The sequence below is a fragment of the Physeter macrocephalus genome, chromosome 18 (genome assembly GCF_002837175.3).
Source record: "Physeter macrocephalus isolate SW-GA chromosome 18, ASM283717v5, whole genome shotgun sequence".
In the NCBI taxonomy this organism is placed as follows: domain Eukaryota; kingdom Metazoa; phylum Chordata; class Mammalia; order Artiodactyla; family Physeteridae; genus Physeter; species Physeter macrocephalus.
Window position 1 is genome coordinate 78,766,183 of NC_041231.1, and position 24,808 is coordinate 78,790,990.

Here is a 24,808-nt window from a genome sequence, read left to right on the forward strand (position 1 = left end):
TACAAATTCATTGGTTTGCAGGTTTGGGACATTGAGATATTCTAGTTAAAGACAGGTTAAACTCAAATTTTTTAAAATGTCCTTTCTTTATATTGAAAATCTTTCCAAAACTTGAGTCTGCTTTACTTTCTGCATAAATAACTGTAGCTCAGTGAACCTAACTGCAGGGCCCACAGTCATTCTCGTTGCATCTAGATGTAGATTTCATTCAGTGTAGATGAGAAAGATAGGAGGCTGATGTGGATGTGAACTGACTCCAAAATCGCCTGAAATTTACTTTAAAAGGCACACCCCCAATACACACACACATACACACACACACACACACACACACACACACATTCCTAGTATCCATGTGTTTTCTGGTGATCATCCCTTTCCATTAAAGACTACAGTGAGACCTTCCAACAGATTGCAGATTCCAATTGGCCAAAATGTCATTCCACTTGAAAAAACCCTTTATTATTCATAAATACTCTTCATCAAGGATTTCATCATCTCATAGGCAAGAGGCCTTAATAACCCCTGGGGGAAACTGAGACTCAGAAAGGGACTCTATGCCAAGTCACATAGTAACTAAGTGATGATCTCCTTGTTTTTAATCCTCAGCCTCCTACCTCTCTAGTCTGATACCCCATGCCTTTCCCCACAAGGCGAAACTTACCGGGGTCTCTGGCGATCTTAAGCTACTAGACATAAGAGTGAAAAAGACACGGCTCACAACACCTGTGAGTATATGAGATGCTCCCATCTCCAAGTCCACCTTTTGGAAGCTTCTCTGGAACAAGGCGCAGTTCTCCTCGATGCCAAGCACAGTGATTGCCACTCACATGCCCCTTGGTTTTGTCATAGCATAGGGAAGGAAACAAGATGCAGAGAGATGAAGACCCAAGTTCCCAGCCCTTGGTCAGCCTGTAGAACAGACCCTCTGCTTGCAAACAATAGAAACACAGAACACCTCCTGAGTGAACAAACGGATGATCTAACTGGCTTTTAACAGCAACAACAAACTTGGCTAATATACCACTTAGGATAAACAGCCTCAAACAGTCTAGGATGTATTACAGGACAGGAAGTGCAGAGGTAAAACCAGTCTCAAGATTTGACATTTCAGCAGCTCGGGGTCCCATCAAGGACCCAGGCTCTCTCCACTCTTGTTGCATTTTGCAGTGTGTTAGTGCCTTTGCCTGAGTCTTGCTCCTCATGGTCTCCAGAGGGCGGCAGCACTTCCAGACCTCACACCCACATTCCGAGGGAGCACCGGAGACAGTGACTTAGGGAGTCACTTTCTGAAAAACAAGGAAGTCTTTCTCAGCAGTTCCTGAACAAACCTCCCCTCACAACACGGGGTGAAACTTGGTCAAGAGTCCACTCTGAAACCAACCACAGCCAGGAGGACAGACTCAGACCGTTCATGTTTCACCCCTGAACCTGGGGTTGGAACCAGTCTCACCTGAGTCACAGGAGGGTGGGGAGAGAGTGGGCAGGTGGGGAGGAGGAAGGAATGGGGAAGTAGACTCCGACCCCATCAGAGATCGCCAGAGGAAGATAGGTAGGGGTGGTCGGGATGGAGAGATGACCACCAACAGTATCTGCTCTGAGCTGCCAGCTGCCTCTCCCACCAGGACTTATTCCCTGAGTCAGGGGTCTGATCCCTTCCAAGGGGTGAGAAGCTGTTCTGACAGAGCACGGAGAGCACAGAGGACTGCCAGAAGCTTTGCACCTTTCAGCAGTGTGAACGCTCACAGAGGTCCTGCTCAGGTGCTACGTTGGCTACAGGTAAATTCTTTCTTTTTAATTTTATTTTAATAAGTTAATTTATTTATGTTTTGGCTGCATTGGGTCTTCGTTGCTGTGCGTGGGCTTTCTCTAGTTGCGGCAAGCGGGGGCTACTCTTCATTGCGGTGCGTGGGCTTCTCATTGCGGTGGTTTCTCTTGTTGCGGAGCACGGGCTCTAGGCACGAGGGCTTCAGTAGTTGTGGCATGCGGGCTTCAGTAGTTGTGGCTCACGGGCTCTAGAGCGCAAGCTCTGTAGTTGTGGCGCACGGGTTTAGCTGCTCCGCGGCATGCGGGATCTTCCCGGACCAGGGCTTGAACCCATGTCCCCTGCATTGGCAGGCGGATTCTTAACCACTGCGCCACCAGGGAAGCCCCTACAGGTAAATTCTTACTGAGGATTCTGGGGACCTTAATCCAGAGTCAGTGACATGATGCTAAGGGCGTGAATTTCAGGCCAGGAAAGCTGATAGGGAGAGAGCTTTGGGTGCAGACAGACCAGTCTTTTAAGGTGTTCCTTAAATCGCACCCACACTGTCACTGCTGGCCCACCCCCAGGAACAATACACATAGGAAATTGAAATAAGACCCATGAAGGAACATCAGTATATTTTTTTCACCTCGGCCATGTACCATGATAGAATTTTTAGCCTTGCTAAAATAAAAATCTGTTTTTGGATGGCTGAGTCACGAGCTTTTTGCTTTTCCTTCTGTTCTTCTTCCTCCTTTTTTTTTTCTTTTCTTTTTTTAATTGAAGTATAGTTGATTTACAATGTCGTGTTAGTTTCAGGTGTACAGCACAGTGCTTCAGTTTTATATATATATATATATGTATATATATGTATATATATATATATTCATTCTTTTCCAGATTCTTTTCCCTTATAGGTTATTACAAAATATTGAGTATAGTTCTCTGTGCTATACAGTAGGTCCTTGTTGGTTATCTATTTTATATACAGTAGTGTGTATCTGTTAATTCCATCCTCCTAATTTATCCCTCCCCCCCTACCACTTTGGTAATCATAAATTTGTTTTCTATGGCTCTGGGTCTATTTCTGTTTTGTAATTAAGCTCATTTGTATCTTTTATTTTTTCAGATTCCACATAGAAGCGATAGCGTATGATATTTGTCTTTGTCTAGCTTACTTCACTCAGTATGATAATCTCTCGGTCCATCCATGTTGCTGCAAATGGCATTATTTCATTCCTTTTATTACTTTTTTTTTTTTTTTGGCTGCACCGTGGGGCTTGCGGGATCTTAGTTCCCCAACCGGGGACTGAACCCGGGGCCTCGGCAGTGAAAGCGCCAAATCCTAACCACTGTACCACCAGGGAATTCCCTATTTCATTCTTTTTTATTGCTGTGTAATTTTTATTTGCTTTTGATTTTTAAGAAGAATGAACATATTTTCGTTTATAATGGGAAAATAAAATAACGTTTGGGAAAAAAGAGGTATTTCATACACATTTCAAACAGCATAGGAAATCCCCACCTCCAGTAAGAAGTCTGATGATCGCCTTTGTAATATTTGAAAATAAACCAACTTTATTTGAATCAGTCAATATCAATCAAGACTGGAAAACAAATTTATAACTGGTTCAGATTCATGAGGAAGACACTCAGCAATATCTTCATTAAAAGGCATTTTACATTATTAAGGCTTGAAAGCAAGACCTGTTATTTTATCACCACAGTTAAAGGTCTTGAGAAAATCAAGTTACCATCCATCATTGGGGGTGTCTTTATAAAATGATGTTTGATCTTTTATAAAAGCTAGGCTTCTTTTGCTAAATTAGTTAGCTCTCCAGCTTATAAAATGGGATAGGCAGGTGGTCAGGAAAGATAGACAAATTCAAACATCAGCTGCATATTTTATATTTTAAATATATGCATAGTCAATATTGCAAAATCTCTAATTAGACATAAATACCTTAGACAACTGTATCCTTAAAATTGTATTTTGCCCAAAACAGATTGCTTTTATAGAAACACAGATTAGCCCAAACCCTACAATGAGGCAATTTTTAATTTTATTTTTGGTTGCGGAGGGGAGCATTGGATCCATTTCCTTGAGTAACATTAAGTAAGATTATGCACACTTTGGAACATACCTAATTACGAAATGAAAGTATCCTGAAACTAAACTGGGAGGAGACTATTGACAAAGGGAGAGGAAGATGCATTCATAGGAGGGCACGTGTTGTTTGGATTAAATGCCAAGAGCAGTGGATAGAAGATAATGGGCTTTGGGTGCTAGAAGGGCCCCAAAGCCAATGATGTGATCACTTCTGTCCTAACATCAGAACCAGGATGCTTCACAGGCACACGCCTTTCTCTAATGCTTTAGGTTCTTTTTAATGTTACAGAAAAAATAAGAAAGTCATCCCTTGTGAATCACCGAGCTCAGTTTTAACCATGAGTTAATGCTTCACCTTTCCAAGGAGGAAGACACCAGCATCTTGATTCCCTCTGCTGTTGAACTGGCCCCTGGTCAGTGGAAATGGGAGCCACAGACGTACCTCCTGGATGTCTGCTGTCCCTAGACCAACTTAATTTCAGACAGACTCTCCCTGTTTCCTCCTGATGGAAAACTTACTAGGTAGACCTGCACTTTCCTGACTCTGCCTCCCTCTTAATTCTATGTGTCCAGACCTTGCTGATTTCTAAGACTCTTAGATCTTCAGGGTCCATTCTGGGCATGATGAATTTTGCAACAATTCTAAGATGCTTGGTCTTGTCTTTCTGCAGAGTGGCCAGTGGGCCCAGGTGTTGTGAGCTTCTGTTATTTCATTCAGTGCTAGAAAATCCAGCCCAGGAAACCTCACTCTTGCCATGGCCCCTTTCTAATGAAAAGATCGAACTCCTCGATGGCCCCACCAGCACGAGAAGTGAACGCTGAAGACAGTGCCATTTCCTAGGAAGCTGAAACCGGTTTGAGATCCTGCAGTCCAACAACCCGGTAGAGTGTGGGTTTCACTTTTCAACTCATGAGCTTGGTGCCAGGTAGCTGTATCCTTGTTCAAAACAAGACAGCCATACTCATGCCTGTGATTCTGAATGTTCAGGTGACGAAGGCGTGCGATAGAAGGAGCTACGCTCTGGACCGATCCAGATTTTACTGACCCAGCTCATCTTTTATAGCTATTAAAATCTTCTCCCATACCCTCTTGGGGCCACCTGAGAGGCAGGTAGGACTGAGAAGATGGGTAAATTCAACACAGTCGTTCTGAGTATGATTCTTGTTCCTCCCCCACTATGCTACTCCACCAAAAAAGCCACAGTGATGTGAAAGTCGAAGGAAAGAATTAAATCCAGAGTAAAACAGGATCTTAACCCAAATAAATCCCCTTTCAGCGTCATTGAAATGCTTTCTGAGGCCTCGATACGCATTGCAGACCAATGACAAAGGTCACCTCCCATCTTAACACTCTGGAGTTCAGGGTCAAACTGCAGACCATCAATACTCCCTGAGTTGGTTCTGGGGACACCTAAGGACCTCTCCACACTGTTGCTGGGAGATGATAAGCTGTGTACGTGACAAGGTCATGGCCAAAACCCGGGGAGGCTGAAAGATCTGGAGAAAAATCTCTTTGGAAAAAAATAATCATAAGGCAATATTATTATTATTTAAAAATATTCTGATAAATCTGGTCATAGACATTAAAGCTTTAAATCAATAGCCAGTTGCATCACATGATAATCTCCTGTTGCAATAAAAAGATAGTCCTGGATTGAGTACCAGGAAGTGCCGTTCATCTATAACTCCTCTCCCTCTTCTAAGTGGTTAGGATGGATCATATAACTGTCCCAACCCCAGCCCCGTGCCTTAATATTGTTATTTATGTAAAACTAAGTCAACCACAGAAAGAACACCTAGAACCAACAATGTTGATTTGGTTTGGCTTGTTTGTTTCTAAAGGCTGTGTTTAAAGACTCACCAATTGCTGAATTCTGAATATCAAAACAGAGTCTTGGTGTGCAAAAAACTCCTCTGGGGGAGCTACTCTACTTGAGCGTCCTCCTGTTTCCTCTGTCGCTGGCTAGCTATGCTTCTCAGATGTGCTTTAAGAAGAGCGCCTCTGTGGGTCTCAGGAAAGTAAACCGCCTCTTCGATCATCATGCCTGTGCTGTGACGCTGAGGGAAGGGTTTCTGGGACAACAGGATTTCACACGACTTAAAAGGCCTTTGGGATCATTCAAGCTTTCACTTCCCAGGAGGACGGTTTGGGGCTTTTCCCTACAGTCAAAAGGACTGTTTCCTTACCAGTTCTTTTCAAACATCTCCAGGGACAAAATTACCAGGGAGTCTGTGGAAAGGCTCCCTTAGAGGTGAAAATGCATCAATTCCTTCTGCTTTTTTTTTTTTTTTTTTTTTTTTTTTTTTTTTGCGGTACGCGGGCCTCTCACCGTTGTGGCCTCTTCCGTTGCGGAGCACAGGCTCCGGATGCGCAGGCTCAGCGGCCATGGCTCACGGGCCCAGCCGCTCCTCGGCATGTGGGATCCTCCCGGACCGGGGCACGAACCCGCGTCCCCTGCATCGGCAGGCGGGCTCTCAACCACTGCGCCACCAGGGAAGCCCCCTTCTGCTTTTTGAAAGGTCTCAGGCTTATAGGATGTCTTGCTGAGAAATGTCGTCTTCCTCCCTGGGCTAAAGGAGACCCTCCTGTTTCTTCTCCTTGGCTCTGATCAGTGGGCCCCTTTTATCTCCAGAGATCCCTGGAGGCAGGTAGGTCCGGGGATTGCTTGGGTTAGAATCGGGTGATGTTTCTACAGGAAGGCCCTGAGCCGTCCTGCCCTCACTGAGCAGTGAGCCAAGTCCTGGGACTTTCGGGCACTTGGGATCCTCTCTCTCCACCAACAGGCAACGCAGAAGGAAGGGTTAGTTGGAGGTGAGGGTCTGTGGCGGGTGGACTTTCCCCCAGGGTGTTCTCGGGAGAAGGGAGCTGATGACTAGTTCATTTTTCTTCGTTTCCTCTGCACAGGTCCCCGTGCTTAAGCAGGGTGAGCTTTTAAGGAGGTGAAATTCAAGGAGAATGACTACAGAGCGAAATATTAGCTAAAAAACAGTTTCTTCTTTTTCATCTGGCAATGGAGTCAGATGGCAGGAAAATTTACCCAGATGTGTATGTATTTTCTGTTCGAGTTTAAACCACATGGCTTCCCAATCAGAAAGGCCCATGGACTTTATTCCTAAGGCTCCGCGGTCAAGCCACCTCCTAAATGTATCTCTCACCCATCAGAGGCTACAGGTGATTCAGAGAGCACCCGGCTTAGCAGACTCATATCCAGGAGCAACTTGAAGAGACCGGACAGTCATTTTTGGCCAATTCTTGGATTTTTGTTATAAGGTGGGTAGTTACGTGACATCACCAGTTCAAGACTTAGTTAGATCATAAGAGAGAAGACCTATCTAAAAGATTCCCGGGAAACATTGAGCCTCCTAAAGAACTTTTTTGATCCTCACCCATCCCTCCACCTCCCAATCCCATCTGCTTTCTCAGAGACCAAAATTCACTCGTGGATAAACACAGTCAAACCCAGGCATGCAATCTCCAATGAAACCACTCCCGTAAGCAAGAAAACCCCATGGCTGGTAGACCCCTTGGGCCTTTTGGCATTGACACTGTTCCCCTCCCCTCCCCTTCCCAGTCACCCCAGCTTGGAATTACATGCCAATTTCCCTTCCTGGCAAGGCCTGGACAGATAAAAATGGAGATCAGCATCAAGCCAGACACTTGATAGCATCAGACTGTGCCTGGCACTGCAGCGAACTGAGACTGTGTCTGAAATAGTTTCTCCAATCTGGCCTTCAGTGCCCGAAGTGACAGGAGTGCCAGAAAGTGGTGAGTGACTGGAGGTGTGTCTGCCGGATGCCCAAATCCACACCTGCTCCATTCTTTCCATTCACTCTCCGTCTCCCCCTAACAAAGCACTGCATCCCTTTCTAATGAGAACTAAGATGGCGTTTGGACTTGGCCTTGGAGTTTCTGACAAAGAGGTGAGTGGACGGGGACAGGGTGTTGCACGTGTCTAACGCAGCCTAGGAGATATTCTGATATTGGCAAAAGGGGCCAGTGACAATGCCACAGACGGGTTCGTTCTCCCGCACCGACCCCAAATACACTGAACCCAGCCCAGGCCCAAAAGGCTGAGAGCTTGACCGTTTCTCTCATTTCTGCTTGCAGATTCCTGCCTGATCAGATGGTGGGGGGGGGTGTCGACCTTCATCAGAGACAGCAGGCTGGGGTTCCAATGATGCCAGCAAGATGCGGCCTGATAAAAACAGAAGTTTCTGGAGGTGACATGGAAAAGGAGTCCGTGAAGCTGGAGTCCTTGGGGAGATGGTGAGTCTTTCTGCAGCAGTGATGGGGCAAGACGGCCAAGTTCAGGATCGGCTGAGGCGCTTGGCCACATCCGCATAGGCCAACTCAATCTCACTGTCGGCCGCGCAGGTGTTGGTGAACTCGTCCCGGGCGTAGGCGTTCTTAAGGTACCGCCACAAGCCCGTCATCTCAGCCGGGAAATCGTAGTTGCGGTATTTCTTGGCCACAGTCTACAACAGAGATGGCAGGATGGAGATGGTGTTAAAGCATGAAACAAACCACCGGGAAGGTGTTAGTGGTGTGACCGAGTGTGTGCACAGCAAGAAGACCCTCCATGCATCCCAAGGGGCCAGCAGCAAGACGCCTGTCATACAAGGTGGCAGTGCTGCCTTTTTAATGCAATGTTGTTTATTTTATATTTTATTTATTTTTATTGTATTGTATTTTCTCAAGCAAATATAATTTGCCCTTTGACTTAGTAATTCTGCTTCCAGGGATTTTTTTTCCTTAGGAAATACCATGGGTGTACAAGAAGATTTACCTACACACATAGGACAGTAGGACTATTTGGAATAGCAAAAAATGGTATCCAACACAAAGGTCCAACAACACATGAATGGATAAATACGTTATCACACATATCTGGAGAGCCATGAAAAATGATGCTGCAGAGGAAATCCCGGTGACTTGGAAAACGCTTCAAGAGAGACCGTTAAGTTTGAAGTGTAGTATAAGGCATTTGGAGAAATATGTAGGATGACTAGAAGTATATACACCCATCTATTACCTGTGGTTATGTCCGCTTGATAGAATTATAGACAACTTTGTTTTTCTTTTTTCCCTATCCACTTTGTTTTATTAAGCATCCTTATTTACAGAAGAGAATACAAAGCATAAAATGTAAGTTAGGTATAGGAATGTATATATAGGTTCAGGGTATGTGGGAGTGAACAGACAGTGATTTCTGTTCTGTCCTTAGTTCACCACACTCAGGGCTGTGGACTTGGGCGTTCTGGGGAAGTGGTGTTTGTGTTGAGAGACACAGTAGCATAGTGGTTAAAAGCGTGGGCTCTGGATCCCAGCTGACTGGATCTGCAATCCTGACCCCACTACTTGACAGCTGTGTGATCTTGGCCTAGTTACTTAACTTCTCTGAGCCCCAATTTCTTTTCCTCTAAAATGGAGGTAATAAGACGAGCTACCTTGGAGTAATAAATCAGTTAATACACATAAAATGATTGGGTGGGGGCCTGGCTCATAATAAGTGCTCAAGAAAGATGACCTGTTGTCAGAATTCACTGAGACCCACCTTTTGCCCACTGCATGCATTCCTTCCTAGGTAGGGGCTGCGTGGTCTCTTTAATAAGGTCTCTCTAGCCAGGGAGGGCTTCAAAGACGTGAGACCTGTGAGTCACAGGGGGTCTCACACGCAGAAGGGCCCTGCTCTTGGTTTAACACTCTGCTGTCAACATCTGGAAACTGAAGACCTTTTTAACGGGCACCCTTTTAGTTTCGCTGGGCACTGGGGCCTGCACATTGGCTAGTCTTGCCTCTACCCCTCAGGAACTGGGGAGGAGAGAGCAAAGAGTAGCCTCTCTCCTACAGCACTGACTTCTGACTCCTTTCCTTGCTTTCTTTTTAAAGAGGTCACCAGATCACTGGCCCAGGGATCCTCCAACTCAGGGAACCCCCCAGACCAGCCACTCTGGGCTTTCATCTTCATCTGGGCGCCAGTGCTGTGCAGGGTTCCCCAGAAAGCAGTTCTGAGTGAGGGACACCCATGACCTATTGTATGAACAGCTCAGTCGCATAGACACGACCACGTTCCAGGGAGGATGCATTTCCCCGCTCCGATCTCCTACATCGGTTTTGAACTTCCATTACGGCCCTAAGCTCTATTCTACTCCGAATCACAGTCAGTTCATATCCTCCCTCTCTTCCCTAGCTTGTGAGCAGTATGAGGACAGGAAACACAGCTTCTTCATTTCTGTCTCCCTTGATAACTTCAATAATGCTGTTGATAAGAGTAACAACAACAGCAAACATCTATTCCCTCTGTGCTCTGCACCAGGCACTGCCTTAAGCACTTGGCAAGCTACTGAAATCTCTAAATAACTCTACAAGGAAGAGTGTGTTATATTCCCATTTTACAGATGAGAAACATAAGGCAGAGAGAGGTTAAACAAGCAGGGAGGGATTCAATTAAAAGTTGTATTTAATCTTTACCATCTTGTTATCCGAACATCAGACAGAGTGCATCTAGTGTCAAACGTATATGATCGGGCTTCCCTGGTGGCGCAGTGGTTGCGCGTCCGCCTGCCGATGCAGGGGAACCGGGTTCGCGCCCCGGTCTGGGAGGATCCCACATGCCGCGGAGCGGCTGGGCCCGTGAGCCATGGCCGCTGAGCCTGCGCGTCCGGAGCCTGTGCTCCGCAACGGGAGAGGCCACAGCAGAGGGAGGCCCGCATACCACAAAAAAAAAAAAAAAAAAAACGTATATGATCACTTAACTTTAAAGCTTGAAGATCCTCTGCAATGAGCAAACTGGAGTCACAAGAGATTTAGTGGTTTATACAATGTTCCACAGGAAAATACTTCAACCAGTACCTGTTATCTATAATTTTCTATTAATCACTAATATGTATTACAGTCTCTGCTGTCTCATCCAATTCTTGCCACTTTGCCACTCAGCCTTACGTAAATGATAAAGGAACAGCTCTACTCAGAATCCCTCTCGTGCCAATTATTCAGCTACTGTTGCTTTATCTCCAGACCTACCGGTGTAGCTGTACCGGCTTCTTGGTGATGCTGGGCCTGGGACTGCAAACCTTACCTCGGCTTTGCCGGCAACTCCCCTGAGGCTCTGACAACAGGGGGCGCTAGAGAGAGGCCGTGCGTCTGGAGGACGGAGCAGGGACTGGCCCCTTCCTGTGGGTTTCCTGTTCCTACGACAGTCTCCTTTTCTCCAGTAGCAGCAGCTGAATCCAGTTTGCCATTCTGCAAACGCTCACAGGACCCGTGTCCTCACACCAGCTCAGAGAGGCCGGCACACAACAGTGAGCCCACCACTGAGCTTGGGTCCCAGCCCCACAGGCCGCTCTGAACTCAGTCCTCAGCCCCAGCTAAGCAGCACCCCACCTCGGAGGTCCAAGGTGTAGCTCTGTGGGATCCCTCACGGAGTTCAAGTTTTTTGTTTTTTGTTTTTTAATTTATTTTGTTGAAGTGTAGTCGATTTACAATGTCGCGTTGATTTCTGCTGTACAGCAAAGTGACTCAGTTATACATATATATTACACATTCTTTTTCATATTCTTTTCCATTATGGTTTATCCCAGGATATTGAATACAGTTCCCTGTGCTATACAGTAGGACCTTGTTGCTTATCCAGTCTATGTATACTAGTTTGCATTTGCTCGTCCCAAGCTCCCAGTCTGTCCCTCCCCCACCCCTGCCCTTGGCAACCACACGTCTGTTCTCTCTGTCTGTGACTCTGTTTCGTAGATAAGTTCATTTGGGTCATATTTTAGATTCCACATATAAGTGATATCATGTGGTACTTGTCTTTCTCTTTCTGACTTGCTTCACTTAGTATGATACTCTCTAGATCCATCCATATTGCTGCAAATGGCATTGTTTCATTCTTTTTTATGGCTGAGTAGTATTCCACTGCATATATATATGTACATAAACGTATACACACACATATATATTACACCTTCTTTATCCATTCATCTGTCAATGGACATTTAGGTTGTTTCCATGTCTTGGCTGTTGTATAGTTCAAGTTTGGATCATTCTAACCTCTTCCCTCTGCCGTGCTGCCCTGAAGGAGGAACCTCAAGGTACATTTTGTCTTCCTAGTTCTTAGTACTTAGTACTTCTTCATATTAAATTATCTCGGTTAAAATAACTGGTTTGGGGTGGTCACTACAGAAGCCACGTGGCAATGTCTGTCTAGCATAGGTGTGGCCGATAACACAGGTGATGGAATCAGGGTCCTTCAACAGAGCTCTCAGCTCACTGCAAGACGGCGGCTCCTTGGGTTTGCTCGCAAACCTTTAGAAAAGGCTGTCTTGGGTAATGAGAAAATCCATGAAGGGGTGGAGGCTCCACCAAGGGAAGCAGCTGGAAATTGCCAGAGTGAATGAAAAAGGCCCACACAATGTAAAATGATGCAGCCCCCGTGGAAAACAGTATAAAGTTTTCTCAAAAAACTAGAAATAGAACTACCGTATGATCCAGTAATTCCACTTCCTGTTTATACCCTAAAATAATGAGAACAGTATTTGAAAAAGATACATGCACCCCAGTGTTCATAGCAGCACTATTTACAATAGCCAAGATATGGAAGCAACCCAAGTGCCCATCAACAGATGAATGGATAAGGAAGATGTGGTCTATATACAATGGAATATTACTCAGCCTTAAAAAAGAATGAAATAATGCTATTTGCAGCAACATGGATGGCCTTGGAGGGCATTATGCTAAATGGAAGAAGTCACACAGAGAGAGACAAATAATGCATGTTATCATTTATACATGGACTCTAAAAAAGAAAACAAACTAGTGGATATAACAGAAGCAGATTCATAGATACAGAGAACAGACAAGTGGTTACCAGAGGGAAGGAGCAAAATAGGGGTAGATCAAGAGGCACAAACTACTAGGTATAAAATAAGCTACAAAGATGTACAATACGGGGAATATAGCCAGTATTTTATAGTTAACTATAAGTGGAGTATAACCTTTAAAAATCATGAATCACTATGTTGTACACCTGTAACTTATACTGTACATGAACTATACTTCAATTTAAAAAAATGGAAAAAAACAGAAAGAAAAAGGCCCACAATAAGGTCAAGGCATCGATCAAAAAATATTTTTCAAAATTATGGGCTTCCCTGGTGGCGCAGTGGTTGAGAGTCCGCCTGCCGATGCAGGGGACACGGGTTCGTGCCCCGGTCCGGGAAGATCCCACATGCCGCGGCGCGGCTAGGCCCGTGAGCCATGGCCGCTGAGCCTGCGCGTCCGGAGCCTGTGCTCTGAAATGGGAGAGGCCACAACAGTGACAGGCCCATGTACCACAAAAAAAAAAAAAAAAAAATTTCAAAATTATAAACTGATCCATGGGGCACCCTCAAGTCTCTACATGCTGGAATGTATTTTCAAGTTTTTAAAGGATATATATAATATGAGCTTGAAAACGGCAGAGTTGCAACTTATGAATATATATTTGTATTTATATATACAGCTCCCTTTCTGTTTGCTTCAGCAGCTGAACAGGTCCCTGTGCCATGTGAGGGTCCAGGGGCCGAGGGTCCCAGGGGCAGCCACAAAGAGTCCCGTGTGTCCCTCCCTGCCCGGATCCGCGCACCATGACCTGGGCCAGAGCTGGTTCTTTCCTCACACGTTGGCTTGTGTGGGGAGATGAGAATAGAAGGCAGCCAGGCAATGAAAGTTCAAACCAGGCTGTCAGTGAGCAGGGGGGCCAGGGCAACTCAGCCTCCAAGGATGCAGACAAACTGAAGGAGAGCCAATGAAAGAGAGAGGGAGAGGATGAGCACGGCAGAAGCTCTGACGTCCGCAGGAACCTCCATGCTCATGTTCTGAATTTGCTTTCATATGAAAACAGTTAGCTCCCCCAGCCCAGATTGAGTCTTGGCGTCTGAAGCCAAACTGGAGGTCTGACTTGGCTCCCCCTTCGCGCTTTCCACACTTCAGAGGTTTGCCAGGGCTCTGGGATCTGATAAGCTGGACCAGCAGAAATCCAAGGAGACGGGAGGTGATGCCCGGCCTTCGTCCCCTCGCAGGCCATCCTCCCTCTCACCCCCAGCTCTTCCAAGCAAATGACACACCGAACTTCATCCCAGGACAGGAGTGTAACTTAGTCGTCCAGGGCTGGAAGGAACTGGAGAAACCAGAGGATGAAGCACGGGGCCTGGAAGGTCCATTTGTTCACCTGATCAGACACATGATTCTTGAGTGGGTGGTCAACCCACGTGTGAGTGAGAGGAGGGGGAACGGAAGTGAGGGGAAGAGGCCAGAAGGAAGGGAATCCACACCTCTTCTTTGGGGCATGAGAGAAATGATTTCCCAAAAGAGTAAAAGGCCTGGCCCAGTTCCTGCTGCTTGTTGGTGGTGTCCACAGGACCAGAACTTGGGTGGGTCTCCGGACTTCTAGAACAGGGTTCTTTCCATGACCTCACTCTGACGGTGTGACTGATGGAATCATATCACCCCGAATGGTGCCACTTGTTCCTCAGGAAATGAGAATAAAAGATGTTTTGGAGGTGGGGTGGGCGTGCGTTAAGTAATAACTTCGAAGACATAGCTTGGCCGGACCTACCAGTGACCGTTGGCTTGGCCCAAACCCAAAGTGTCTTTCTTTTAATAGACTGAATTTGCTCTGCCCATCAGCCCTGGCAAGCATGACTCTCTCCCAGCCTCCAGCCCTGACGTGTCCCGCAGGAGCACCAGTCTGTGCACAGCTAACCTTTCAAATCAAGCTGGCGTGTGTTCTGATTGGAGGGCTCTGATTTCCAGCTCAGGACATCAGCTGAAAACCAGTAGGCAGATAGATATCCAGCTGATAAATGACTGAATCTGATTCTCCTTAGTGACAGGTGGAGAGAAAGAGGGGATCACAAGCTAGGTGATCAAATGGTCAAACAATGAGTATTTGTTAAAGGGCCACCATGTACCCACCATCATGCGTGGAGAAGACCTGTCCTCACAGAGCTTTTGGTCTGAGACAATAAGATATTAACACATGTAAAAGTAGAGAGCAGTCTAGCTCTACGATCACACTGTAATTTTCTCTGGTCTGGTGAGGGTCAGTAAAGGACGTGACAGAGAACAAACTTATAGTTACCAGTGGGGATAGTTGGGGGGCGAGGGGTGGAGATAAATTAGGAGTTTGGGATTAACATATACACACTACTATATATAACATAGATAGACAACAACAGTATAGCACAGGGAACTCTACCCAATATCCTGTAATAACCTATAATGGAAAAGAATCTGAAAAAGAATATACATACAACTGAATCACTTTGCTGAACACCTGAAACTAGCACAACATTGTAAATCAACTATACTCCAAGAAAGATGATTTTAAAACAAACAAATAAAATGGTTAAAAAAATAAAAATGAAAAAAAGGATGTGAGGAGAAGTATTAGTGTAGAGAAATGTGGGAGACACAACCACTGTCTTCAAATGAGATGAAGAGACCAGCCCTGTTTCGTGTTGCTCCAGAGAACCAAGGGAGCGGGGGAGGCACGTTTGGGCTCCATATAAAGCAGATGGTTTCATAACTGGAACCGTCCAAAATGGTAGGGCTGGCTCGGTAGGCAGAGGGCTCTTTGTCATCAGAAACGTGCAGTCACAGCTGCACAGAAGCCTGTCACAGACACACAGGAAGGGGTCCACTTTGGGGTGGGAGATGAGGGTGACCTCAGAATTTCCCGCTTCTCTCCAATTCTCAGATCCTAAGTCTGGTATAGGAAAGGATTACACCGCAGGTTAACCGTGATCAGTAAGTGCAGCAGTAGCAAGAAAATGCTGTCACTTCTTGCAGCCTCCAGCTCTTCCACTGGTAGATGAGGAAGATGCCTGCCTGCCCCAGAGACTGGCTGTAGGGAATCAGAAGGTGCATCTGCCCACAAAGGAAACATGCATATGAGCGCACGCTTAATAGAGATGTCGGGGTGGAGGTGTGGCCAGTGAAAACCTATGAGGAAGAGGTAAGGAAGAGGCCTGCAGAGTGACAGGACTGTATATAACTATATATAACGGGACAATAATAGCAACTATTATCTATTGAGCCCTTACAATATGGCAGGCATTTTCAGGCCATACTTAGTCTCCCAACAGCCCTAGTTAAAACAATATACGCCTATGTTACAGGTGTAACCTGGAGCTCAGAGAGGCTATACAGCCAGCACGCAGCGGAGGCTGACTTGGGGTCCCGGTTCGCGTGACTTCTGAGCTCTGAGTCTCCATCAGCAGGCGGCACTGTCCTCGCCTCACCTCCACAGATGTCCCGGGCCTTTGATGGAGCTGGATCTGGGGGGCACCTGCGGATAGATAGAGCGCTTTTACCTTGACCACATGGAGCTTGGGCAGCAGGTTGCAGTCGGCCAGGGTCAGCTCGTCTCCATCCAGGAACTTGCGCCGGGAGCCCTTGTCATCGTCCCCGCGAGTGTTGGCGTCGATCTCCTCCGGCAGAGGGGTGTTCAGGTAGTCATCCAGTTTCTTCAGTGCCTTGGTCAGGCCTCGCTCAAGGGCTGGTGTGGAACAGCAAAAGAAGTGTCTTTAGTCAACCTTCCTGCCACTGGATACAGCCACGGGGTCTTCAGAGCAAAGGAGCTTATCCAGAATCCTGTCCCCCTCGTCATACCGGCTCCTCCCACACAACAGAGTACCTGACAGCCAGGTACACGATGCCATAGAAGAGTATTAAACAGCCGGAAAAAGCAAACCCTAACCAAACAATAAACATTTGCTAATCCTTTTTTTGGGAAAAGATCATATAAATACAGAAATACAACCATCAGGATATCTATCAAAGCTTGTACAGTACTCCTCTCCAACAGATGTAATAATTATTGTCAGTTTTCATTTTCTTCTTTTGCTCATCTAAATGTTGCTGATATTCAGCAATTAACCCGCATAATAATTTTGTAGAAAGAAAGAACTATTAAATAAGTAAATAACAACTGCAGAGAGGTCCTAGGACAGAGATAGGCACCAGATTTGGGGGCAGCCTTAGCTATGGCTAACCCAACCTCAGAAGGAGAGGTGTGAAGGCTTCCAGGAAGACGTGACATAGGACAGTGAGTGAGCACCCATGACCGGGGCTGCCCCCAGAGAACCAGTGGGTATCAAGGAGGCATCCTTGAGTTTAGTCTACAGGGGGTGTTCTAAAACTCAGAGCGGTCCAAAATGGAATGGCCAACGCACCGGGCAGCAGGCTCCACCAGAAATGTGCAACCCTGCCTGCATGGAAACCTGTTATGGATACAGCTCAAAGAGTGAAAATCCGAGGGAAGACAATGTGACAGAAGACTTTTCCAGTCTTGCCCCAGTGATTATCTATCAAATAATACACTTACGTATAAGAACAGAACAGGGCTTCCCTGGTGGCGCAGTGGTTGAGAGTCCGCCTGCCGATGCAGGAGACACGGGTCCGAGCCCTGGTCTGGGAAGATCCCACATGCCGCGGAGCAACTGGGCCCGTGAGCCACAACTACTGAGCCTGCGCGTCTGGAGCCTGTGCTCCGCAACAAGAGAGGCCGCGATGGTGAGAGGCCCGCGCACCGCGACGAAGAGTGGCCCCCGCTCGCCACAACTAGAGAAAGCCCACGCATAGAAACGAAGACCCAACACATCCATAAATTAATTAATTAATTTTTTTTTTAAAAAAAGAACAGAACAAAATACTCAGAAGAGCAGCTATAGAAAATCACTATCACTCAGAGTCATTCAACCCGAAATCTCACCGACCACTCCAGTCAGAGAACCCTAACCTAGAAACTGTCCACCTGAGCGCTGGAGGAGATGGCTGGCCAGGTCATTGGCCAATGCACCTGTCATCGGCCCACCCTCCAATGATTGCTTTTTCCAGACTCTGGTCTAGAGATTGACACCGAGATGGTGGGAGTCAGTGTGGATATTAATTTCAGCCGCTAACAGGCGGGAGCTGCCTCTGGAGGAAGAGCCCAGAGGGCTGTGCTCTTACTCAGATTTTTCCCAAACGTGCCTTCTGTTAGCTCCTCCTCACATAACCCGCGTTTGTCTTTTCATAGAAAGACTTTGTCTGAGACAATGAAATGACACCAGCCCAAGATACATCCACTGAACGTTTACTGGAACTTGTGAAAACAGGCTGGAGGTTGGATGTGGTTTCTCAACACTTCCTTCTCCCTGGCATTTGAACTTGGACTTCATCATCTGCTTTGTGTTTCCAGTTTGGGAGAATAGAGTGAGCGGGGCTGGGTAAAATGCTTGTATTCCCTTTCGTAATTGTCTAGACTGGGATGGGACTGCAAGCCTAGTCAAAGCACCAGCAGAGTGGGCCAACAATACTTCTTAGCACCCCAGCTCCCCACCACTGAAGCAGCTGTGATTTATATTGGGTCTGTTTGCTTCCACAAATCCTGCTATACCCCTTTCAGTTATGGAGATGATGACAAAATCTTGATTCTAATGGAGAAAGGAAAAATCAGAGAGAATGCCTGCTGAAATTTGATGAGCTGATATCATCCGAGGGGAAGAGACACTGATGGGATACGAGACATTGCAGGTTCTAACTCCAAATGCCCCCAGACACCTGAGCAGGTCCCTGCCCGAGTGCCCAGTCTTGCAAACGTGAAATTTGGTAAGAGAGGCCTAGAACAGCAACTGAAGCTCTTTGGGAGGATAGTTCTGGAGAAATTTCAACTCTCTCTCCAGCCGTCTCTTAAGGTGGAAGGGTAAAGTTTGGCAATGGGCAGGGTCACTGCCTTATGTCACAACTACGACACGCCATGTAACATACCATGTCAGGATGTTCTGAGGACATCTTCCGAGTGTCAGTTGCATCACTCGTGTTTGTGCATTTCTGATCAGGAACGTGAAGGCCGGAGTTGGCGATAATCACAGTAGAGAAAAGAGGAGACGAGGCAGCAGGGAAGGGCCCATGTGACAGAGCTAACCCTGTGTTTAAATTTTGACCCCTCCCAGGGTGAATTTACTGTGATGCTGCTGAGGCTTACACTCCAAGGTCTTGAACTTGACTTTTCAAATTCCCTGTTTATTGTATTGGCTTCCGACTCCACAAATTCTGGAAACGACCTTGATCCTGGCACTTACGGAGTGTGACCTTGGGCAAGTTCCTCAACCACTCTGAGCATTGCTTTTCTCATCTCAACTGCAGGGTTAAAAATCCCTAACTCTCATGAGGCCATAGGGAGGATTAGCTCAGCCAATGCAGGGAAAGCGCGTCATGCAGTGCCCGGCTCCTATTAGAACATCAGTTGATGACACTTACTGCCATTGTGTTATCAAACGTGGCAGTCATCCTGCTCTCTGTTCCTCACTGCACACTCCTGGTCAGTATATTCCTCAAAAAATCCAAGGTACGGCAGAGCACGAGAGATTCTAAGCTCCAATCCTGCAGCCCAGTCCCTAGAGGAGGAAATTCAAAGGCCTGCAGCTTGGCTTCTCTTACTGACTGAATGTCCAGCCACAGCCCTGTCCCTTACCCTCCCTCGGGATCCTTCTCGGTGACAAGCTGTGTTGACAGGCAGGGCCAGAGGGAGATAGACATGCCTGTGTGCTAACACACTGCTGTGTTGTTGAATGACAAAGGCCAGCACCAATACATTATCTGCTGGTTCTTTCCCCCCTACCTGCCAACTCATTCATCCTTCTGACCCCGGCTCAATCTGGCATCCATAGAATTTAATGATCTCTTTTGGCTAATGGTACCCAGGTCATGAAACCGTTGCTGTTAAACTTTCTGCTCTGGTGAGGGGATGTGAAAGAAACCAGAGCGACAAGAAGATGTTAATTCCTTCTGTGTTGGCATTTGAAACCCTCCCTCCAAAAGACTTCCTCTGAGTAGCAGGACGGCGTTGGGCGGGGAGGTGGGGGGAACCTCAGAGAGCAGCAAGGAAGCCTGAGGCCAGGGGACCCCGTGACCCGGGACCACTAACGTCCCAGGTACTTGATGGATCCCCAGTCCTTGAACTGCTTTCTTCCCCTCTCCACCCAACCCTTCCCGTAAAGATTTATTCCGTACCACACACAAACACACTGGGTAAAATATGTGATGAGAAAACAAGGGGAATAGTTCATAAATATTCTCAGCCATATGCAAACAATCTCAAATTTATTTTTCTCTTTTTTAAGGAGGAAAAAAAAAAATCCACCCATTCCATGATCACTTCCAGATTCACTGAGGTTGATATTACATAAGACCCAATATTGTTTTCTCTTCGTAGAGAAATAATGACTTGGAAACGGCAATTTGAGTTAAGAAAATAATATACTCTTACCCGGGCATGGAGGCTGAATGGGGACCAGGGAGCCAAGACTCAGCCTCCAACAGGCTCTTGCAAGCAGGGCTCAGCCCTGGTTTGCTGGCATGCTTTGTGCAGCGGGGATATCAAGGAGCAAAGAGCCATGCAGACCCCTGGGGGCTCAAAATTCACTTGCAGCTGAGCAGATGTCACAGGTGGCCTTTGAAAGGACAGGAGCAGCCCTGTGGGTCCAGGTTGCTATGTTCTCAGTTTCTCGTATGTTATTTTTCTCTGGCACGTGAACTTGCAGACAGATAAGAACCAGGGCTCCACCTCTCATCATGGTCCGCAGCCTGGATGGGGGGGGTCTGTTCATCTCTCCCGTGGAGAAGGAGATGGTGGTCACTGGTAGCCTACCCCAGAGCGGGCACCCTGTACCCTGCTGTGTTCCTTTTCCTGCTCGAATCCTGTCCCCCAGCACCGGCACGAAATACACTTACTGATGTTCTGAAGTGGACCAGGGGTGATTATGCCACTGATCATTTAAATACACAACGAAGCTATTGAGATGAGAGTTATTATTCATCCCCACTGAACAGACAAAGACATTGAGTCTTAGTCCCATCCAAGGCACACAGGCTGTTCAAACGACTCCCGGGACGTACCATGACAAACGTACCTTGTTTTGTTTTTAACCGCTTTGCTCTTCCTGACAAGCTCCCGACCCGTGGGTCACGGGAAAACGACAACTTTAATTTAGTCCCTTCTGGATTAGAATCTAGTTGATGTAATAATCTAAATAGTCCCTCTAGGGAATTCTCAGTCTCTTTTGCATAAAAATGCTCAGTTACTCAGAGAGCCTCCTCTGCCCTGCTCTTCCCCCCGCCCCCGAGTAAATGGGGAGTAGGTAGGGGAGGAGGATCCTGGGACCTCCTGGCACTGGGGAGATGGGAATCCTGAGGTCTGTCGGGTGGACGGCTTGGGGAGGCTACCACAGCGGCTCTGTCTCTTCTCAGTGACGCTGACCCTCCACATCCTTCCAGAGTAACCGAGGGGATGTCGACCCTTGGGTGGTGGTCAGAGGTGGTATGCTGCTTGCCTCTGTCCAAAACTTTGATTAGGAAGAATACCCGAGCAAAGCACCCCATGGGGCTCCCCAGACCCAGCTCTAGTTCCCTTTCTCCCTGCCTCTCCTCCTTCATCCCCAAAACCCCTGTTTCAGTTTCCTATGTCAAAGATTCCATCAACCACAGAGCAGCTATCCTCCCTGTGACCTGAGTCCTCCAGGCCTGGTTCCTGATGTGCGAAAATTGAGAGAAAAAGGCATTTAGAACATTTTAAGACAATAGCTTGGCTTGCAAGGCTACTGTCTTGTTGAAAAATGCTATTTGGAATATCAGAAGCTAAATATTAAATTCTTTTTTCTTTCTCAGAATTCCTTCTGTAGAAACCCTCATCTCTCATGGAGTTGATGGAGGCCTAGGACAGATTAGAGTTATGTACTCAGGAAAATATTTTCAAAATAGTAATCCTATCATATGAATTAAAAGCAAAATGAGGATTTAAAACCAGGGCTGCTGGATTCTAAAACTTAAACTTCTTCTACTCTGCAAGGCCATGTCTGATGCTAAGGACTGGCCCACTGCTCCTTGGAGGTCCACCCAGCCTGCCATCTTTCTTCCATACTGCAGACCTTTCTCACGTACCCTTATCCTCTGACAGGAGTGTGGCTGTCAGGATACCATTCCTCATGTCCTAGCTTCCAGCTATTTGATAACATATTTGTACTCTGCTATTAATGGGTTGATTTTAGCTATAATCCTTGGGGCTCTCAGTAACCATGAATGGCTCTAGAAGGAGTAATCTCTGAAGAGAGAGCCTACCAGGGCCCATTACATCATTCCTCAGTAACAAATAGCAACTCTGCCTGTACTCGGGGCCAGTGCTGTCCCATTGCCTCAGTGATAGCAAAACATCTGGGTGAAGAAAGAAATCCATTTGGGTTTTGCCTATGAAGGAAGAAATATCTAGCTATTGAGAAATACCTGGCTGACTGAATGAAGTTTTTATTTTCATCTTCTCATTTGAGACCATGAAAATATAAAGGATGCAAAAAAAAAAAAATGCTGCTGTGGTTTGAGGGAGACCACAACAGAGATGTCTCTGGCCATCACATATTCTTGGAGGGAAAATACAAAGATGGCCTCAGCTTGTTGATATTCGATAGCTTTAAGCATGAATGAAAATGTGATGGGAACAACAACAAAAAAAATCAAATAGAGTTTACTATCACTTCTTCCTCACCTTTTGGAGAAAGAAGGCTTTCTCTAGAAACCAAGAGAGGTCCAATTGCTCTTCCGTGAGATGCCCAGGGCCAAAGATCCAGGAGACAGGAGGAGGCGGGAGGGGCAGAAAGGCCCAGGAGAGTTATGGGAGGCGGCGGAAGAGGAGCGGTGGGCCAGTGGGCAGAAACGTAGGTGCTGTCATAAAGAATACAATTTTGGGGCTTCCCTGGTAGCGCAGTGGTTGAGAGTCTGCCTGCCGATGCAGGGGACGCGGGTTCGTGCCCCGGTCCGGGAAGATCCCACATGCCGCGGAGCGGCTGGGCCCGTGAGCCGTGGCCGCTGAGCCTGCGCGTTCGGAGCCTGTGCTCCACAACGGGAGAGGCCACAGCAGTGAGAAGCCCGCGTTCCGCAAAAAAAAAAAAAGAATACAATTTTGAGGAGAGAAAAAGATGTTCTAAGGGCATATGTAGGACTTTCAGCTTTGTGACAGGCAGTGTAATTTCCTCTCACTAAATATCTTCTGTAAAGATCTGAATTCCTCTTCCAGGTTTTGGAATTAAGAGTCATGTAGCTTTTCTCTGTTGCAAGCGTCCTTAAAGAGAGGAAGGTGGTCCAGTTATATTTGGGTTACATGAGTATGAATGACCACTTAGAGGGAAAATTATAAAGCAGGTAGAAACTGGGGGCCACACCGACTCTGATTCACAGTGACCCTTCTAGAACACAAAGCAGGTAAGGGGTGGCTGATCTCCACGGTCCCTTAACTCTTAAAGCAGTGTCTCTGCCGGGCCCTTAGACCACAGTGAGACAGACATGGGAGCAGGGTTGTAGGAGATGGGAACGGCTTTCCTTCTGGTTTGGCGGGCCCTTCTCTGCTGTGCCTGGGTCCTCTGGCTATGTTGGCATATCACTGGTATCATCAGGGGAGGGACGGAGAGAGCCTGGGTCGGGGGTGTCAGACAGCCCTGGACCAGGCTGCCCGAGAGGGCCTGTGATAACAGGCATGATACCAGGCAAGGTGGTCCAGAGCTCCGGTATTCAGGAGACCTGGGTTTGAATCCTGCACCTGGTTCTACAGAGTCCAGTGGGACTTAATGAAACACCATTGTTATTATACTAATTATTATCATTATTATGGCTGTAGAATGTACGTTTGTGAGAGAATGGATTAAGGACAGAGTGGGTGAAAGATGAGAGCAAGAGATAAACTCAAGGCAGAAGCTGGCTGTCTGAAGTGAGGCTTATCCCATCACCCCAGAACTTCGCAGGTCCAAGGAGAATCGAGGGAGCTCAGAGGGTGAGGCCCACTCCAGCATTCCCCAACATGCTAGGGACCCCAAGTCTCCCGGAATCATCTCTTTGGGTTGAGCGTTTTTCTCTCTGGGCTATTTGGGTGCGTCAAATATTCTTGGTTTGATGGTTTGGAGAATTCACGTCCACTTTGGCATCAGACCAGGAATGGTGGACTTGGCCTCACAGAGAGAAGGACGCTGTCAAATGGGCTCTGTCTGTAACGGGCTCATATGTGGGAAGCAGTTCCCGGGCCCCCATTTCTAGACACTGGTGAAAACAGGAAAGGCAGAAAAACAGTGGTTTATGAGAAAGCAAAAAGCAATGACAATTTCAGCAGACCCCCTAGTGTTCCCTTGTGTGGTGTCACCTGGTCTTGAGAAGAGTCTGCAGCTCATGCTGCCATGAGTATTATTCCTCCATTTCAGAAGGGATTTTGGCCTTGAATAAGAGGGATTTTAAATGGCAAATTCCTGTGGTTCTTCTAATAAGAGGCCAGTAGATAATTCTCTACTCCCAAGGCAGGATTCAACTCTTACAACTATGGTGGATTGGGATCTAGGACATCGTTGGATACCTCCTTATCCCCCTTTCATGGAGAGAATCACCGAGTGAATGGGGCACTCTCTGACAGATTTCCAAGCAATTCCAAAGGATTTTCCTTGAGGAAGAGACAGATCCTCTGCATAGCTTCCTCCTCAAGCCCTGTAGGGCATCGTTGTGAATAATCATCTTATTTATACAGCTCCACAAATCAACTTCATATTTGCCCTTTGTTCAGAAGTATTATTCCCAACAACAACAAACAGCGATAACAAATATTTTTCTTTAAGAAAGATGAGTCTTTGGCAATTATCTGGCTGTGTTTAAAACACCAGCGTGGTAAAGAATTTAGGACAATCCAACATGCCTTTCATAAGCTATGATTTTAAAGTATGAGGGGAGGTATGGATCACATAGACAATTCCAGATTCAGATAATTTGCTAAATCTCCTAAAAGCCACAGTAAATTTGAAGAGAAAGATTATCACTTAGCTCTTCACATGTAGGTTTCCTTTCGTGGACACAGTCTGTACCATGTAAACGCCCCAAATGTTTATTTATGAACAGGAGGAGAAAGAGA

The 24,808-nt window shown here is 46.6% G+C and overlaps 1 protein-coding gene across 1 annotated transcript in view; it reads right to left on the reverse strand.

Annotated features, from left to right (window-relative positions):
- Positions 1 to 3,542: 3,542 nt before the first annotated feature.
- The window catches only part of CLIC5 (chloride intracellular channel 5), a 111,801-nt gene continuing 90,535 nt past the window's right edge, over positions 3,543 to 24,808 (reverse strand). The window contains exons 5-6 of the mRNA XM_024122014.3: positions 16,209 to 16,393; positions 3,543 to 8,333 (exon numbers count right to left, since the gene is read on the reverse strand). Coding sequence (XP_023977782.1) covers positions 8,166 to 8,333; positions 16,209 to 16,393 — 353 coding nt within the window. The 3' untranslated portion in view covers positions 3,543 to 8,165. The remainder of the gene's footprint in view (positions 8,334 to 16,208; positions 16,394 to 24,808) is intronic.